This window comes from Antechinus flavipes, chromosome 4 (genome assembly GCF_016432865.1).
Source record: "Antechinus flavipes isolate AdamAnt ecotype Samford, QLD, Australia chromosome 4, AdamAnt_v2, whole genome shotgun sequence".
Lineage (NCBI taxonomy): Eukaryota > Metazoa > Chordata > Mammalia > Dasyuromorphia > Dasyuridae > Antechinus > Antechinus flavipes.
In genome coordinates this window covers 290210032-290229223 of record NC_067401.1, presented here as the reverse complement: position 1 = coordinate 290229223, position 19192 = coordinate 290210032, and the positions used below count along the sequence as shown (strand labels likewise).

The 19192-nt window shown below is 31.1% G+C and overlaps 1 protein-coding gene across 2 annotated transcripts in view; it reads left to right on the top strand.

Annotated features, from left to right (window-relative positions):
- TUBE1 (tubulin epsilon 1) overlaps positions 1-19192 on the top strand; it is a 30157-nt gene that overhangs the window by 9771 nt on the left and 1194 nt on the right. The window contains exons 5-11 of one of the 2 annotated variants that reach the window (XM_051997559.1): positions 2327-2442; positions 7960-8081; positions 9126-9313; positions 9532-9710; positions 10963-11103; positions 15680-15820; positions 16327-16501. In XM_051997559.1, the coding sequence (XP_051853519.1) occupies positions 2327-2442; positions 7960-8081; positions 9126-9313; positions 9532-9710; positions 10963-11103; positions 15680-15820; positions 16327-16501 (1062 nt within the window). The remainder of the gene's footprint in view (positions 1-2326; positions 2443-7959; positions 8082-9125; positions 9314-9531; positions 9711-10962; positions 11104-15679; positions 15821-16326; positions 16502-19192) is intronic. The other variant, XM_051997560.1, reaches the window with a different exon arrangement.

Below are 19192 nucleotides of genomic sequence, written 5' to 3'. Positions count from 1 at the left end.
TCTTCGACTGGCCCATTGGCCTATTTATGCTCCTTCCAGAGAGAGGGATTATGGGTTTTCTCCCATAGTGCTCTCTGGCCCAAAGAGCTTCAAGGGAGGTATGAACTCATTGAACTCCAATGAGTAAAGGTGTGAACACAAGCCTTGTATTAATTAGTTCTACTTAGTACCTTGTTTCAGGTTCTGGCCAAAACATCTTCTTGTAAGATTAGATCAACTCTAATTAGTTAGCAGTTAGTAAGGATTCCAACAAGTTCTGACCTTTCCTGATCTTTGGACAAGATACATCTTTATATCTTTAAAGTAGTAGAGCTCCTCTTTCTGGAGAGGTTTTTTTGTTTAACCACACTGACTGTTAACAACTTTATTTTGTCTATTTAGAGAAAGTATTATATAGTGGAAAGAGTGCTGGACTTAGTCAAGAGACAGATATTTTACCTCTGACTTAGAGGCTAACTTGGTCAACTTCTTTGATACTTCAATTTTATTATCTGTAAAATGTGGATAATACTTGTACTATCTTCACAAAATTGTAAGAAAAATAAACCTTTAAAGCACTATAAAAATGTAAGTTACCACTACTTATGTATATATTTTATATTCCTGTATGCCAATTCATGCCTATTATATGTTTTGCAAATGTTGTGTATCTTTGTCTATGTTTCTGTGCAGGTGCATATGCAGCTCTATTTATTATACAGTTTTTTAGCCTGCCTTTTTTTTTTTTTTTAAATATCAGTCATCAAGTATTTATTAAACTCTTACTGTGTGCTAGTGTTAATAATCTCTTATAGCTCCTCCGAGAGGGATTGGATACAACAGATACTCTGTAAGGACATATTGGCCAGTTTTCTCTCATCAAAAATGATAGATATATGACACTCAATATCTTAATCTCTAAACAAATCTGCCCCTCCTTCTGACTTTACTGTCCTTTTCATGGTATACCATTGAACCATATTTGAAATTTTGGTGTTGTCTTTTACTGCTTTTTTTCATCTCACATCTAGTTAGTAGTTAATAGTACTTATCTAGTTAATTGTACAGTTATATATGATACCCCTCACATCTGTCCTATTTCTCTGTTCTGTTATTATTCTGGTTTAAGCACTCATTTACCTCCTTAGTTGTACTATTTTATTGGTTACCTCATGTGAATCTAATTACATAATATTCACAAGCTGCTCTTTTTTCATTCATTCTTCACACTATTGACAAGCAATTTCTTCATACATCTAGATATGGTATTCAGAAATTTCCAGTGACTTCCTATTGTATATCAAGTACAGTTCATACTTTTGTATATGGCATTCAAGACTCCATAATACATTTCTAGCTTTATTTTTATATTAATACCTTCCAAATACTCAACTGTTTTATGTCTCTTGCCTGGAATAAATGCTCTCTAGTTTTATACCCTGACTGGTTATCAGATGCCAATTCATATTCTGCTCTTCCTATTCCAAGTCATTTATGGTCTTTTTCTTACACCTCTTTCTGCTTTTTGGCATGTATGTTTTTTGTTCACATCATATTTGCCTGCTGAAGAACAAATTTTATGTAAACTTCAAATTTCACCCAACATTTTTTTCATTTAATAATATTTTACTTTTTCCAGTTACATGTAGTTTTCAACATTCACTTTTGTAAGAGTTTGAGTCCCAAATTTTTTTCTCCCTCCTTTCACTCCCCAAGACAGCAAACAGTCTAATATAGGTTTTATTTATATACATTAAATATATTTGTGTATTAGTAATGTTTTCTCACCCAACATTTCAACTTTTTATACACTGTATAAGAGAAAATATTTAATGCATGTTTGTTGAATTGCATTTTTGAATCTTGTCTCACTAACAGAAAAAAAGCTTATCCACATCACTTAGTTCCTCCGTAACAAATAAACAAAAGTGTTAACAGCTTTGTAATGATCATGGAATCATTTGATTAAAATATTGTTTACTCTCCCCCAAAAAAAGTCAATTTCTTTGTATTTGTAATTAGGTTTGACCTATTTATTATTAGCAAAGGTCATTATATCTTTCTAGTAAAATAGGAGATTTGGGGAAAATAAAATGTGAATGTATGTTGACTTTATGTCCTTTTTTTTGGAATAAGATAGAGTACTAGTAAAATCCAATTTTTAAGTGAATTTTACCTTTTAATAAAAGTTACATTTCCTTTTAAACTGTTTCTGAAACAGTTTTCTTAATGGAACATTTTAATTAAATCTGGAAAAAAAAATTGTTTCAATTTAAATGTGTTGATTTCATTGGGTAATGAATTTGAAGTGAAATATGCTAATTAAACTTTAATTCTTTTTTCTTAGGCAGTCTTGATTGACATGGAAGAAGGAGTAGTAAATGAAATCCTTCAGGGACCATTGAAAGATATATTTGATAGCAAGCAACTCATCACAAGTATTTCTGGCTCAGGGAATAATTGGTGAGAATATGTAAAACAGCAGCTAAAACTGAAGCAATCAACTTTTTTTTCTAGTAGATGCTATTGCATGTATAAAAGAAATATATTAAAGGAGTTTTTAGTATGAAAGTACACTCCCATACTTATTGGTATGTCTCGCTTTCTATTAGCTTTTCAGTTGCTAGCTTTTGTCTTTGATCCCATTTCCCTTTGATATATAAAATAAACCTAGTTTCTTAGAGAGCTATATATTTTGTTTTGCATTATTAATAACCCTCAGATTTTTTTTATCACTTTTTGAGGAGGGGAGAGAGAGGAAAAATTTTCCCATATTACTTTGCTGCTGGAAATTTTCAAGACTTATACAAAAATGTTTTAGAAAATAAATTTCTAATAGTGAAATTTTTAGATCTGTTTAACCATTTACCTATGATATTTGGTCTTTAAGGTTTCCTTGATTAACAGATTATTACTTAATATCCTTCTGTGATTTGGAGCTTTAAATTCTTAGATTTAGTTTTTATCTAGCTGCTTAAAAGAATTAATGCCAAAAAAAAAAATAAAAAAAGAGAAAAACAGTAACACCACAATATTTATTTAGTTTTTGTAAATTATGAAAGAATTTTATCACAATAGGTTTGAGGTAGGTAGTACAAGATTTATTCTTTCGATTTTATGTATAGAAAAACTGGGGATTAAAAAGGTTGGGCTAGTATGTGACAGAACCAACTAATTCTAGTCTTAAGCCTAGCCAGAATGGCATCCCAGGATTCATTCATCATCTTATAATTACTCATTAGCTTACAATTAATATATTCACATTATATTTGATGAAATAGAAATCCTATAGCATGAATTTATTAGTTACAATATTACCAAAAAAACTACATTTATACTATTTTTATTTTTTGTAAAATATGTTTTCTCAATAAAATAGAAATAGTCTTTGATTTACTTCCTTCTTCACATTTTAAACTTTTATAGACTTGTTATTTTTAAAATGTTTTCTGAAGTGATATTTTCTCCTGTTTTTTTAAAATTTTTTATAATATTCAATTTTGTGTTTTCATCAAGAACAAAATTCTAAGAAAATACAATCTATAACCTTATTGATGTAGTTATTCCCTCTCATGATATAAATTGTAACCTTTCTGTCCATGCTTTCTCTCATCTTATGTGTCTCTTGTTCATGTTTTCTTATAATGAAGAAGATGGGCTGTCTATCCAAAGTACTGCAGGTATCTTTGGGTCTTTCAACATTATATGGGTACGAATGAAGCACACTGGCTCCTTGGACTCTCTTTATCATATATTGTATGCTGATTTTGTTGTTACCTATCCAAACTCACTATGTGTTTTCTCCATTGTGCTTTGACTATCTATAAATCTTTGGAGACTGATAATTACATGACTTACAGCCATGTAATATCCCTGGAAAAGAATGTTGATATTAAAAAGTTGTTCCATATTAAAATTTGAAATCATTTAAAAAAATACTTCACAATTTCCCAAGTGTAATCTAACCTATTGTATTTCTCTTTAGTTTTAGGATCAGTTCATTGTCCATCTATGTTTGCCAAAATAGATGCACTAATGGATCAGCTCTGTTCAACCAACTGTATATTATAGAATGGACATTCTTCATCTACCCTTTTTTCCCCCTGTAAGAATAGTTAGATCAGTTTATGCAGAAATCTTTGATCTCACTTAGGAGACAATACAGTTTGTCTTTAATGTTTATCAGCATCTACTAATTGTCTGCTAATAACATTTGAAGGACTTCAACATCTATGAGAATTCCTTATCCATTTATATTCTTTGGTGGGCATCCTTTATAATATTTACAAAGACCTATAGTGAGCATATTTTATGCCCTGCTTTATCAATAATCAAAGGGTCATCAAAGTTCTCCATTGTTGCATTTTTAAAGTAATGTTTCATAATTTTCACATATGTTTGGGAAACGTGTTAGAGGAGAGCCTCTAACTAAATGCTTTTATATGATCAACAAAAACAGCCTAAATGGAACCTTGTATTTTCTGAACTTTTCTGTCAGCAGTGTATAATATAATGATGTGGTCTGCTAAAGGATAGCCTTTGCAAAAGCCTGACCTTCATCAGAGATGTCTTCAGTGTATGTGTAGATTATTTTATTGAAATCTTCTTATACAAATTTTGAAGGAATAGGAAAGTAGGCATATGCATTGATACTTGAAATTTTCTCAGTGATCTTTCTTGGGTAGTTATGATAAGCATTAATTTTTAATCATTTCCCTATTTTAGATATCTTGAAAAGTAAGACCCTCGAAATTGTCACTTCCAACAAAGATCTCAGAGTATATTTAGTCATCTGGTTTTTTTTTATTTTGTTTTCTTTAGTATTATTTCTTTAGCACATTAGAGTCAAAATGCAGGCCTTCAATTTCAGTATTGAAGAAAATAGTCTTTTAAAAGTTTTGACAGATCTCTTTACATATTTTAGTTCTATCATTATTCCGATTCTATCTTTAATTATCTTTTGTGTGATTTGGCTTGATTGCTTATCTTACCAAGTTTTCTACAAATGTATTTATCCTTTCCCTTTTTATTATTTCATGAGACAGTACTACTTATCATTCTCTATTAGTCATTTTTTGTGATGTTTGGTAAATTTTGCCTCAGAGCTTATATATCTTAGCACAAATGGACAATGATTTGAACCTAGAATTAAATAGGAGGGGGAAAAAAGACTTGATTGCTTCAGGAAATTACAGCATTCCTTAAATAAACTCAATTCTTCTAAATTCATGTTCATCCTTGTTTAAATCATTCTACCACTGTTGTATGACAATAATATATTAAACTGAGCAGACTCCAAAGAATTGAAAATTACTGTCACTATCAAAGAAGAGGTTAGTTGTAATCAGAATGCAACCTACAACCAATGAGCAGTTTCAAAGAATAAGAATGAAAGATCTCAGCGAAATATATAGAAGGAGAATATGGACTGATCAGACACATGTTGAGGGCAAGCAGTGACAGACAGTAATTAATATCTTCATAGTGTTAAAAGAAATCTCCCTCATTCATTGTATCTCTCCTCTATCTCTAACATCTAGAGCAATAGGATTAGAGATCCCTTGTTTTTTCAATCATTTATATTAAGAATGTTTAAATATATTTGTCTTGATCCTTTAATATGTAAAAATGACCTTGTAAAGCCTATATGATTCTTAGTAGCTTCTGCCTCCTTTTCTGTCATTACCACTGCAGAAGTGTTAATAAACCAGCTAAGCCTAAGGACGATTTTGTATTTTTCTTTAGGAAGTGTTATGGCCAAAGAATTTATCACATAGTGGCCAGACTAATGATGATGATCTTGGGAAAGCAGAATGCAGTATATCATCATAGTCTAAATCTTTCTAGTACAATTGAATCCGCTAGGCCTTGTGCTCCCCTAGCATAATCTTCCTAAACCTAGGGTTATGTCCATATAAAAAGTGAGACAATGAATTTGGATACCAGATATCGCAATTTTCTAGGATAGTTTAATGTAAATCAATAGCTTTAATAAGGAAGCCAAAAGAACCTTAATAAAGACTCAACCAGCAAAGGACAATGAAGAAAACCCTAAAATATATTACTTACAATACATGGAAAAAGCAAAGATATGAATAGAATGAAAGAGAAAGACTAGAACAAAATTTGCTGTGCATCAGGTGAATCTCCAAAAAGGCGATATGCAATCATGCTTTTACACAAAGGGAAAATTGACAATATAAACAATTAAAGATATACAAGAAACCAACACCAATATTAAAATTATATACTCAAAATACATAGGATCTAAACTCATAAAGGAAAAATTAACTGAATTGTGAAAATATAAATAGTAACACAACAATAGGAGACTTTAATTTTCCTCTGCCAGGGTTGGGCATAGATTATCTAACAGAAAAATCAATAAAAGGGAAAATAGAGAATTGAACAAACTGTCAGAAAATTAGAAATAAAAGGTTTATAGGGCCTTCTAAATGATACCAGTAAAGACTATACCTATATACACCAGCACAGAGAAATTAAAAATAAATGTGTAAAGTTAGAAATATTATACATATCTTTTCCAGACACCACACAGTAAAAATGATTCATTCGTTCAGGGAGTACAAACAAAAGGCATAAACCTGCAGTGGAGGCTTAATGAAATCTTAAATGAATGGGTCAAAAAACAAATCATAGAAACAGTAATTATGTGAATAATAATGATTAGACAGTATGCTCAAATTTCTAGGATGCTATAGTAATCCTCAGGAAAAAATAACGTACCTAAGAACATATATTAGCAAATTAGAAAAAGGAATACTTAACTGAATGTTCACTTTAAAACATTTAAAATCCAACATATAAACCTTGGATAAGTACAAAAGAGAAAATTTTTAATATTAGAGAAGAAATCATTAAATTAGGAACCAAAAGGATTACAGAACTAATAAAACTAAAAACTGGTTCTTTGAAATGAATAATGTGGCTAATGCAGATGCATAACTTTTTTATGTGTAATATAGGTTATATTTCTTGCTTTCTCAGTCGGGGAGATGAAACTGAAAATAAAATTGAATTTGAAAAAATGAAATTGATAAATCGTTAGCCAGTCTGATTTTTTTTTTTGAAAGAGAAAGGAAATAAGATCAACAAAATAATTGAAAAAAAGGTAAAATCAAAAGATATTAAAAAACAAAATAATTGTTAGTTTACTATGCACAATTACATGCCAACAAATGAACAAAAAAGAAATAAAAGACTTATTTTTAAAAAAACAAGCTACTTAAGCTTAATAACACCAATTAGTGATCTTAAATTATCCAATTTCAGAAAAGAAACTAGAACTAAGGAATTGCTAAAGAGAAAAAACTCTGGTCTAGATGAATTTATTGGTCTATCAAAAACTGAGAAAGAAAATACTCTTACAAAACTCCTGTGAAACAAATATAGTACTAATATCTATACTAGGGAAGAATAAAGGGGACAAAATAAATTATATACTTAAACATTTTAGATAAAATCTTGGAGCAAAGATGAATTTGGAAAAACACAGTTCCTTGTCCATTGATAAGAATGCCCTTTAAGATATTTTAGACTTTATATAAGTTGGTTAAATGTTCCATGTGGATTTCATATAGTATTACAATATGAAGTAAATTTACATTAAAAAAGAAAGCATATTGTATATTAAAAGTTGCACTGTATTTGAACCCAAAAGGTTTAGATTCAAGTCCAAGATCTGCAATTTTACCTGTGAGATGTTCATAACCTCTCTGAGTCTCAGTTTTCTCATCTGGAAAGTGAGGGGATTAGACTAAATGGGACCTATAAAATCTCTTTCCATTGCTAAGCCCTGCCTGTGAAGCTATGAAACTACAGATTGGCAATAATATATAGTTTTTTAGGGAGGAAAAGTACATTATGCTTGCTTGTATGTCTCAGAAAAGGAAAAATCAGGAGATATTAAGTGTAAAAGGTCTTGTTCGTTTCATTTTGATTTAATGTTTTTTTTTTCAGGGCAGTAGGGTACAAATTTTTTGGTTCTCTGTACCGGGATCAAATTGTAGAGAGACTCAGACAGACAGCAGAGCACTGTGATTGTTTGCAGTGTTTCTTTATAATTCACTCCATGGGAGGAGGTAAGTCTTCTTTCTTGTAATTGTCCACAGCTGTTTAATTAGAACTGACTGTATAATTTTAAATAAATTCCTTTTTAGAGCCTATAATCGATATATGTGGTATTATTTAATTAATCATTCCTTAGCCTACTAAGAGGGACCTGGAAATGAATATACTACTGAATTTGAGAAAGCTCGTGAATAGGAACTGAATTTTTACCTATCCATGAAGTGGAAGACATTAGAATCTTTTGAAATCTAAAACAGAACTGGCCAGTTTTGCAAATGGAAACTTGGCACTGCTTAATGCTAATATGAGGGTTGTGTGAATGTACATATATTTAAGATCCTATTATAACATTGAAGATGCAGTTTACATTAAATTTGGTAGCAAGTTTTCTTAACGTCCTAACAGAATTAATGTTTTGAATGATTTTACATAAATAGTTTAATTTACATTTTGTGATAGCTTTTTACAGCTTCACAGATAACAATTTCCCATTCTTTTAGAATATTAAAAGCCTTTTCCAACTACATATATAATGTATTCATATTAACTATAGCAGAACTGAAAATCAGCACAGATATAAGCACATTTTAGAACAGTAGTATTTTAGGCTTTGTTTTTTAAACCACAGGAACTTTTTCTAATTGATGTAGAAATTTTCATATAACATTTTAATTTTTGAATAAACTTCACAAATAGTTGCATTTAATTTTTAGTATTAATTTTAAAAATTAAAATTTATACTTGAATAGCTACATTTTATAATTGTTATATTAAGTAAAACAAGCTAATATCACATTTTTTCACTCTTCTATCATTTGTTTTGTCATAACACAGTTGTTACAAAAAATAAAATCTTGAAAAGCCTCTGTTCATAACAAATGGCAGTCAGTGGCTATAAACTAACTACTCTTTATTTCCTAATGTAAAATGGAATAAATGTATTGTTTTTCATAGAGAGAAAGTACACTTATGGAATATATAGAAATAATAAAAAGAGTGTAACCAAATTATAAATTATGCATACAATTTATGTATTCTTCTGTTGTCATTCTTAGGGACAGGTTCTGGTCTTGGCACATATATTTTAAATGTGCTTGAGGATGAATTCCCAGAAGTATACAGATTTGTGACTTCAGTTTTTCCATCTGGTGAGGATGATGTCATTACTTCACCATATAATAGTGTTTTGGCAATGAAAGAACTTAATGAGCATGCAGACTGTGTGTTGCCCATCGAAAATGAAGTAAGAAACACTCTTGGTATTTTATCTTATAAATATTTCAGCTGACACATTATAAATACATTGTTATTGATATATATATATATATATATATAGTGTATTCTATTTTTACTTAACCTTCTGATTCAAGAAACTTATTTTCCCCTGTCCTTCTCAATTCTATATTTGCCATTTATATGCATTGAATTTTTACTTTCTCTCCTGATTTTTTTCCTCAAAAGTCTTTATTTGACATCGTTAGCAAAATTAATCAAATGGTAACATCTGGAAAGCCTGGAACAACTGTGAAGCCAGAGAGTTTGGTAACTTCAAATGAAGGTGGTATTAAGAAAAAGCCTCAAAAAAAACCATTTGATACAATGAACAATATTGTAGGAAATTTGCTGCTCAACTTAACAAGGTAATTTTATTGCATACTCATTGGGAAAATGTTAGCTGGTATTATTGAAAGAATTTACAAACCTAGAACACTCTTAATACAGCTTCTGGACCCTTAAGTTACTTATACTTAGTTATTTACTACTAATTATTTTGCAAATAACTAATTTACTATTTAGTTCAAAAAAATATTTTATGAACCTGATTTTTTTTTTCAGATTTTCTAATAGCTGACAAGAAATTCAAATTCTAAATATCTAGACCCCAACTTCTTAAACTGTTTTTTATGATCCCATATGGGGTCTTGCAACTGGATATAGGGGTTGTAAAATTTGATTTATTATTAGCAATTGGTTTGATTTGTATACTTATATACCCAGAGTCACATTAAAATTTCTTGGACTAAAAGGTGTCATAAGTGGAAAAAGTCTTAAGAAGCCATGGTCTAGACCTTGGTATACATTTACCAGATCATATATTAGCAGATTAGTTTCATAAAGAAAAGTAAAAACTAGATCATTTATCTAGTATGAAATAAAGAACTTAACCATAGAGGAAAATCAAAGCTTGAATAGGGTAAATAAAATGTGATATGTACCCAGGTAGACTAAAGAGATTTCATTAAACATTCTTGATGTAATTAAGATCTTAGTATGTGAATTTTTGTATGAGTAACTTGAGACTATTGATGCATTTTAAATCAGATTTCTTTGAATAGATTGAAAAGCCAACGTGACTTGTAGGTTTTTAACTATTAAAAAAAATCCAGAAGTTGATATGCTAAAATTGTTAGGTATGTGTGTGATCTTTAAATTATTATTATAAATGAAATTTCACAAAGAGCATTATTGAGTAGTGATAAAAAAAACCAACCCTGGAGTCTGGAAGACCGGGTTCAGATTCTGCTTTTGACACATTCCAGCTGCCTTACTGTAGACAAATTACTTACCCATGAAACCCTTTTTTAAAGACTAAATTTAAAAGAGATATCCTTATTGATATTGATGAATAGAGTTTCTATATTTATGCTGATGAAACATGGATCTACATCCCTACTAGTAGATCTCTTAACAGGAAAAAAAAAAGATTTCACAGTACTAAATATAGATAACAATATAATACATGAAGGAGCTTTCTAAACCTGACAGTATTATCTAAATGTCAGATATTGTAATGGCTTGACAAAATGTTCACTAACTGAAAAAAGTTGATTTTTAAGTTTGAATATAATATAAGAATTAAATGTTTGTTCATTTATAATATTCATATTTCAGTTCTGCCAGATTTGAAGGTTCCCTTAATATGGATCTTAATGAAATTACTATGAATTTAGTTCCCTTTCCTCAACTTCATTATCTTGTTTCAAGCCTCACACCTTTATATACATTGGCAGATGTAAACATTCCTCCTCGAAGGTAAGATATACTGACATAATATCTAGAGAATCTTGTCTTATAAAACATTTTAAAAATACATTTAAGAAAATATTAATAATAGTTTTTATTATAATAGATTTCCACTTAGTTTATGTTTTTAGATTATTTGTGTTGGATTTGGAAGATCCAATTGAAAATAGATGTTTTTGCCAAAAATCTGTACATGTAATTAGGATGTCAGCTTTTAAAATGTTTACATTTGATCTTTAAATTCATGTAGGTTAAATATTTATGATAGTGAAATATGCAGTTTATAATTTAAAAATATGTGGCTCAGGAAAAATTCTATAATTTATCACATAAGACGGATTTAGAGTTGAATGCAACCTACCTTACTTAAATGGTTGTTCAGTCCATTCCTGAAAAAAAAAAAAAAAAAAAAAACTCCCCAATACAAATATCTAACAAATAATCATCCGGAAGAATTTTCTACTTTTTGAAGCAACATTTCATTTTCAAATAACTCTAATAATTTAATTGTTAGGAAGTTTTTTCTTAAATAAAACTTAAATTTTTTCTTTGCAAATTTCATCTATTAGTTTTGTAGCCTTTTGTGCTAGTTAGAACAAGTCATGGAGTCAGTGTGGTAAAATGAAGAGTCTGGCTTTGGAATTTAGAAGACCTGGATTCAAATTTTGCCTGTGCAAATGTGACCAAGTCCCTTTTTACTTCACTGGGATATGTTTTTTTTGGTTGTTGTTGTTTTTTTTTTTTTTTTTTTTTTTTCTGTAAGATGATCTATAAGGTTGCTTCCTGCCATGAATCTATGATCCTAAGAAGCTAATACTTTTTTCAGAAGATATTTTAAATATTTGGTCACAGCTATTTGTTTCTCCAATCCTCCCCAGGTGACATAAACCTAAAACAAATTTCACAATTCTGATTCTAAGACTTTACATTGAATTAGGTTTCATCTTTTTAGATTTGGTTCAATATTTATCAGGGTTTTTTTTTGTTTTTGTTTTTTTTAATCCTGATTGTCATCTAGTTTATTAGCTATCTTTCCTAGCTTTATCCCATCTATAGTTTCAATAAGAATGTTATTTATGCCTTAATCCAAATAATTGATGATAATGTTAGATAGCACAAGCCAAGTACAGCTCTCTGGGAAACTCTTTGCTTTCAGGTTTACATTGAACATTAATGACTTCTTTTTGAGTCCAACCCTTCAAGCAGATCTGAGTTGATTAAATTGTATTATCTATTCCATATCTCTGTTTTCCTTTGAGAACAGCATGGAATATTCTATTCAAATACTTTGCTAAAATTTAAGTAAAATTATCTGTAATGTTCCCCTAATCTACCAGGTTACCGTCGTCAAAAAAGAAATGGCTATGCTTGTATAACTTGTTTGGTGTTCATATCAACTCTTTGGTTCATTTTTTTTTAGGTCTCCACTAACCATTTCTTTAATAATACATTCAAATTTGGCCAGGAATAGAAGTCAAGCAGATTGAATTTCTATTTTCCTCACCCCTTAAAAAAAATCAAGATACCATTTTCCTTTTTCTAATAACCCCTGTGTTCAAGGAACTTCTGTACTACTGGAGGGATTAGAACATATGCACAAATAAGCATAATTGAAGGTAATTTGAGGCAGGAGGGAGCATTAGCAACTGGGTAGGTCAGGAAAATGTTCATTTAAGAAATAAAACGAGCTAATCTTGGAGAAGAAAGGAATTCTGGGAGCCAGAGATGAGGAAGGTGTGTGTTATCCAGGTACAGGCACAAATTTATGAAAATTCACAGTGGAGACAGATGATATATCAGACTTATGGAACTGCTAGGGTTCAGTTTGGCTCAAACAAGACATATATAAGGATAAATGCCACAAAATCTGCAATGATAGGATGGAACCAAATCAAAAAGGACCTTAAATCACCAGACTGAAATGGTTTTATTTTAAAGGATTAAGGTAGTACAGAAGGAAGTACAGTAGAATCATGGAATAATGAAAGGATTGCCGTGCAACAGTGAGGGATCAGTGGAGATTATATAACTGGAATTTCTAGTGGATGCACTCAGTTTAATGACTTCTAACAAGAGTCATCATTGTAGAATTAGGATCAGAAAAAGCATATGGTGGGGGTGTCTTAAGGAAGAAAATTTGCAGGGTATAGATAGTAGAAAAACAAAAAGGCAAAAGGGATAAGGTTGGAGGACATTGTATAATTGAATTTTAAGTTGTTTGCCAGTACAATCTCAGGACTTCTAAGCCCCAACCTGAACCCTCAAATTGGAACTGAACACTCAAATATATAATGCTCCTCAGTCTAAATTCCTTGAAAGAAGGGGCTAGCTTCATTTTTCTATATCCCCAACACTTAGCACAGTGTTTGACATCTGATGAATGCTTAAGAAATGTATTTACATTTTTAAAAAATCCTTTTCATTCATTTAATTATTGTGGACAGAAGAAAAATATATTGAGAGCAGAAATAATGAAATGGGTAAATGGAGAAAGATGGACTGGGTCTAGAGTTTGCAGTCAGGAAGAAGAATGGGTTTAAGAGGAATAGAACGGAGAGATAAAAGGATAACAATATAATCCATAGGAGAATTTCAGAATTCTTGATTAAGAAGGTGGCACACTTTTAGATGATGTGAGAGGCTACAATTGTGAACTATCCCTGTGAGTGATTAGTGAATAATAAACAAAATTTTTCTGCATCACAAGTTTACATTATAGTAGGAAGTAGGAAGACGTGTGTGTGTGTGTGTGTGTGTGTGTGTGTGTGTGTGTGTGTGTGTGTGTGTGTGGAATAAAGGGGAATAACTTTAAAAATAGTTTGGGAGGAAGGACCAGCCCTAGGAGTTGGGGAGAGTCAGGAAGGGGTTCACATAGAAGGTGAAATTTGATCTTCATCTTGAATATAGCCAACATTTAAGGAAGAAAAGAGTCTATGAGGCAGAAGTGAAGAGCTAATCCAAAGAGATTGAATAAATAGGTAGAATAAAGGGTCTACATCATGGATGTTGGAAAGCTCAGTAAATTCAGGCAAGTACATTCAAAGAATGATCAGCATATATATTGAAGAGCACAAAGATGAGGGAAAGGAATGAATTGAATGGGGAGATTTTGAGATAAGAATTGGACGTTCTTAGCAACCTTTTCCTCATGGTTTAATCCATACATTTATATCACCTAATGCAAATCTTTGGCCTTCAGGTCAGTCTCCCTACTTTCTAAATGATGACAGAAAAATAGGATCTGAAAGTGGCAGTAAGGAAATAAGGACTCCTCCTCCTCCTAGTCCAGCAAGGGCAAGGCATGAAAGAAGTAACGATGTGTAGGGCATAGTAGTCAGGGAGGTAGCATTTTCTGGAAGAAAGCAGATTGCCCTTAGTATAGGATGATGTAAAGTTGTGAAAACAAGGAATCTAGAATAAGGACAGCTGAATGGAAATGAGAACATGGGGAGAGATAGCAAAGAAAACATTTTTTGCCTTTGCACAGATCAGTGGGATTAGGAGAGCTAGAGGTGCAAGTCTAACCAGGACTGGAAGAAGTACTAGCGAGAGTCCTCAGATGGAAGTGGATTTTGATGAAGGTGTTTGGGGCTGGATAGATCAGTAAATATCTAGAAATAAGGATCCAAGATTTAGTTCTGGATGTGATCTCATATGATGGCCTGTCATGAATCATTTCCAGAAGATAATGTCATCTGTGCTCAATTTTTACAGTCAATCAGTCTTAATCTAAGTTCCTAGTTTACCTTGAATTGTCTGATGGTTCCGATTCTTTCATCAATGCATATTGTGTCTTGAGATTTGTTATTTAATAAAATAAGTTTTGTTGTTATTGTTCAGGCATTTCATTTGTTTTCTGTGAACCCCATTTGGGGTTTTCTTGACAAAAATACTGAAGTGGTTTGCCATTTCTTTTCCAGCTCACTTTACAAATGGGGAAACTGAGATAAACAGTGTTAAGTAACTTGTCCAGAATCACAAAGCCAAGTCTGAGGCCAGATTTGAATTCTAATCTTCCTCACTATAGACCAGACACTGTCATCTAGCTTTCCAAAATAGTTATGAAATTAGAGATGACCCTTTCAGCATGCTCGTAGGATGTCTGAGACCAATGTTGTAATGTGTATTAATGAGTCATGGATCTAGGTTGAATTATACTTGCTAAGTTTTAGTAGAAGCTCATGTTTGAAGTAAAGAACATATGCTGGACTGAAGTAATAAAAAATGCTAAAAGGAGTAATTATGGTGACTAAAGAACAAGATACTAAAATTAATTCCTTAACATAAATTATTCCATAATTCCATAACATAAATTCCTTAAACATAATTTAAGTTCTAGAGATAACGATGCTGATTTAACACTTATCTAAGATTTCTATTAAATGCTTATCTCTTCATTGATGGTCAGTTATTAAAGTTATTATAATGTTAGATAATATAGCTAAGATCATATATATGTAAATTTTATGTTATAACTTTTAACTGATTTTGATAATGGACTTCTCATTAAATGGCAATAATTTACAAGATTGCTGAATTTTTTCATTACATTTTTCTATATTAGATGATTTTTTTTTTTTTTTAGGTTAGATCAAATGTTTTCAGATGCTTTTAGCAAAAATCACCAGCTCATTCAGGCTGACCCAAAGCATAGTCTCTACCTTGCTTGTGCCTTGTTAGTTCGAGGAAATGTACAGATTTCTGATCTTCGAAGAAATATTGAAAGGTTTGTTCTTGTCTTTTACTTAAAACAAAGTTTTATTCATGTCTTTTGTCTATTCTATTCAAGATGACTTTTTCAGTGTATTTAAGATTATTTGTGTTTAATGTCTGTTAGAAATTTGGTTTAACAGTGAGATGTGATTCAGGCCAATTCCAATAGATTTGTGATGGATAAACCATCTGCATCAACAAAGAGAACTGTGGGGACTGAATATAGATCATAATGCAGTATTTTCACCCTTTTTTGTTGTTTGCTTTTTTCTTTTTCTTTCTCATTTTTTTTTCCTTTTTGATCTGATTTTTCTTGTGCAGCATGATAATCATGGAAGAAAAATTACACGTGTTTAATATATATTGGATTACTTGCTGTCTAGGGAAAAGGGGTGAGGGAAAGGGAAGGAGAAAATTTTGGAATACAAGATTTTGCAAGAGTGAATGTAGCACTGGTCTAATTCATTGTTCATATTTTCATATATTACTTGATTCTTAGTTGTACATTTTGATTCTTAGATTGAAATCTTCTCTCCACTTTGTCTCATGGAATCAAGAAGGCTGGAAAACAAGCTTGTGTTCAGTACCACCTGTGGGCCATTCTCATTCTCTCTTGGCACTAGCAAACAACACCTGTGTAAAACCAACCTTCATAGAACTTAAAAGAAGATTCACAAAACTGTACAAGAAAAAGGTAATTATCAGTAAAACATAAAGAATATACTAACTTTAGTTACTTTTAGATATGACCATGTCGACATATCACATAATTCAGACTTTTGTACTTAGCATTATTATCATCATAGAAATTCTTAACCTTTCTGTGTGGTAAGCAACTCTTTTGTATACTGGTGTGAAGCCTTTGGCTTTTAAGAATATCTTAAGTGAATAAAATAAAAGACATGAATTACAAAGGAGACCAATTATGCTGAAATAAAGCTTTAGTTTTATGTTTATTTTTCCATCCAAGTTTTACATACTCCCCAAAATCTATCCATAGGCCCAATGGGGATCCTGTTCTAATTTGTTGAGATGTACCTGGATCTGAACTATTATCAGTTGGTTTTACCTCTAAGCTTTATGTCACCTGCAAATTTGGCAAGCAATGCAATTTATATTTTTATCCAAATCACCAATAAATATATTGAACATTGTAGGATCAGTGATAGCTATAAGGGGCACTACATTCCCTCAGAGTTGGTGTCATTAATCATTATTCTTTGGGTCTGATCAATCAATTGTTTTATATCAATACTAAATTATGTAGTTCATAGCCATCTTATCTATAAGCATAGTATGAGACTTTGTCAAATGCTTTCTTTAAATCTTGTCAAACTATATATGTATATTCAGCATTAACCTGATTTACTACTCTAGTTTTCCTATCCAGAAATGAAATATTAGATTTGTATTTATATTTATTTTTTATTATATTTATATCAGATTAGATTTTCTTAATGAACTGTACTGGCTTATGCTGATCATGTTTTCTCTATATAATAAGAAATATTAAACATTTACCATAGAACTTTGACGGGAAAAGAAGTTAAGTTCATTGATCCATAGTTTATCTTTCCCCCCTTTTCTGAAAATTTGCCTTTTTTCCACTTTTTTTTAGCAGTTTCCCCATTCTTTTTTTGGGCGGGGGAAGGGGGAAGTTCTCTAAATAGTAGTTTAGTAATCATTTTTCAATTAGCTTTTTCAGGACTATTGAGTAGAATTCATCTAGGCATAGTGAGTTGAAGTCACTAAGTGCAGCTAGAGCCTACCTGATCATCTCCTCACTTATTTTAGTTCCCTTCTCCCTGCTCATTTTTTCTGTTATTTATAATCTAAAAAATATTTTTCTTTGGAGAAAAAGCAAAATAAGAATAGCTTAACCTTATCATCCCCAATTATTATTAGCCATACACCCGGCCTATCAGTTCTTTGACATTCCTGGTATATTCCAAGCCTTCATACTCCTATTGGATATCTTCCATTATGTCCTAATTTCTATACATCAATGTCTTTTTAAAACCTAAGCTTGGAGTTAGAGTTTTCGTGCATTCATGCCAGTCAAATTTGACAACAGTTCTTTTTCTTCCTCACTGAAATCAGTTCTGCTTGTGTTTTAAAAATCTCATTCTTGAGAACATATCATTACTCTTACATAGATTTTATTTTTTTTATTTATAGCTTTTTATTTACAAAACATATGCATGGGTAATTTTTCAACATTGACCATTGTAAAACCTTCTGTTCCAACTTTTCCCCCCTTTCCCCCACCCTCTCCCATAGATGACAGGTAGTCCAATACAATTACATAATTTTTTTTAAAAATTAGACCATATCTTTTCCTCTTGCACTTTGAAATGTGCTCTTCTAAAATCTAAAATGCACATTTTGGAATAGTAGGCTTTCTTCTCTACCATGAGTTTTGTGGTAGAGAAGTCACTTGTTCAGAAGAATCAGTTCTTTTCTACTTTAGCAAACAATTAATAAAGAGTCAAATCTAGAACCAAAATTTTCTTTGTTTTTTATTTTAATCACTTTTTAAAAGATGAAATTATTATGAAGTCAAATCACATATTTCTCAATTTTTTAGCTTTTGGCAAACAGAACATATCACTTAATTGTTCATATAGTTAAAATCCCCATTACTGAATTTTTTTTGTATGAATGGTCTTTGCATATTGCCATTACTATCTTCTTAATTCACAAAGCTTCTCCATATCTCATTAAACTTGGACTAGGTTTGTGACCAATTTCTGAAATTCTTCATCTAATTTCTTCTCCTTGTTTAGGGGGTTTGTAATATATCCCCTATAATATCATTTCTATCTCTATAATCACTGCCATCATATATGCCTTTAAGGTTTACAAAGGACTTTGTATATATTATCTCATTTGAACCTCATGGAAATCCTGTGATTAGAAAACTCTAGTTTTAGAGATGAGGAAACTGAGGGATGGTTTAATATTTTATGATCCTCAACAGAATGGTCTTAACCATGTTTTCCCCTCAGTTTCCTAAATTTCTTTATAGTAGTATATATTACCATATCGTGGTACTTTACCTTCCAACCCTTTTTCAGTTCCTTTTGAATAAATTTTAATATTCTTGGGCTAAAGTCCAGTCTTGAGTCTCCTCTTATCAAGTTCATGGTCAAATTTCCTCCTTTTTGTGTGTGCTTAGCAGGGAGAAGGCAACTAAAATAAGTGAGGAAATGATCAGGTAGGGCTCCAGCTGCACTTAGTGACTTCAACTCACTATGCCTAGATGAATTCTACTCAATAGTCCTGAAAAAGCTAATTGAAAAGTGATTACTAAACCACTATTTAGAGAAATTCCAAAAAAAAGATGCATTTTTATTGCCTTTAATCCCTTTTTCACGTTTTGAAT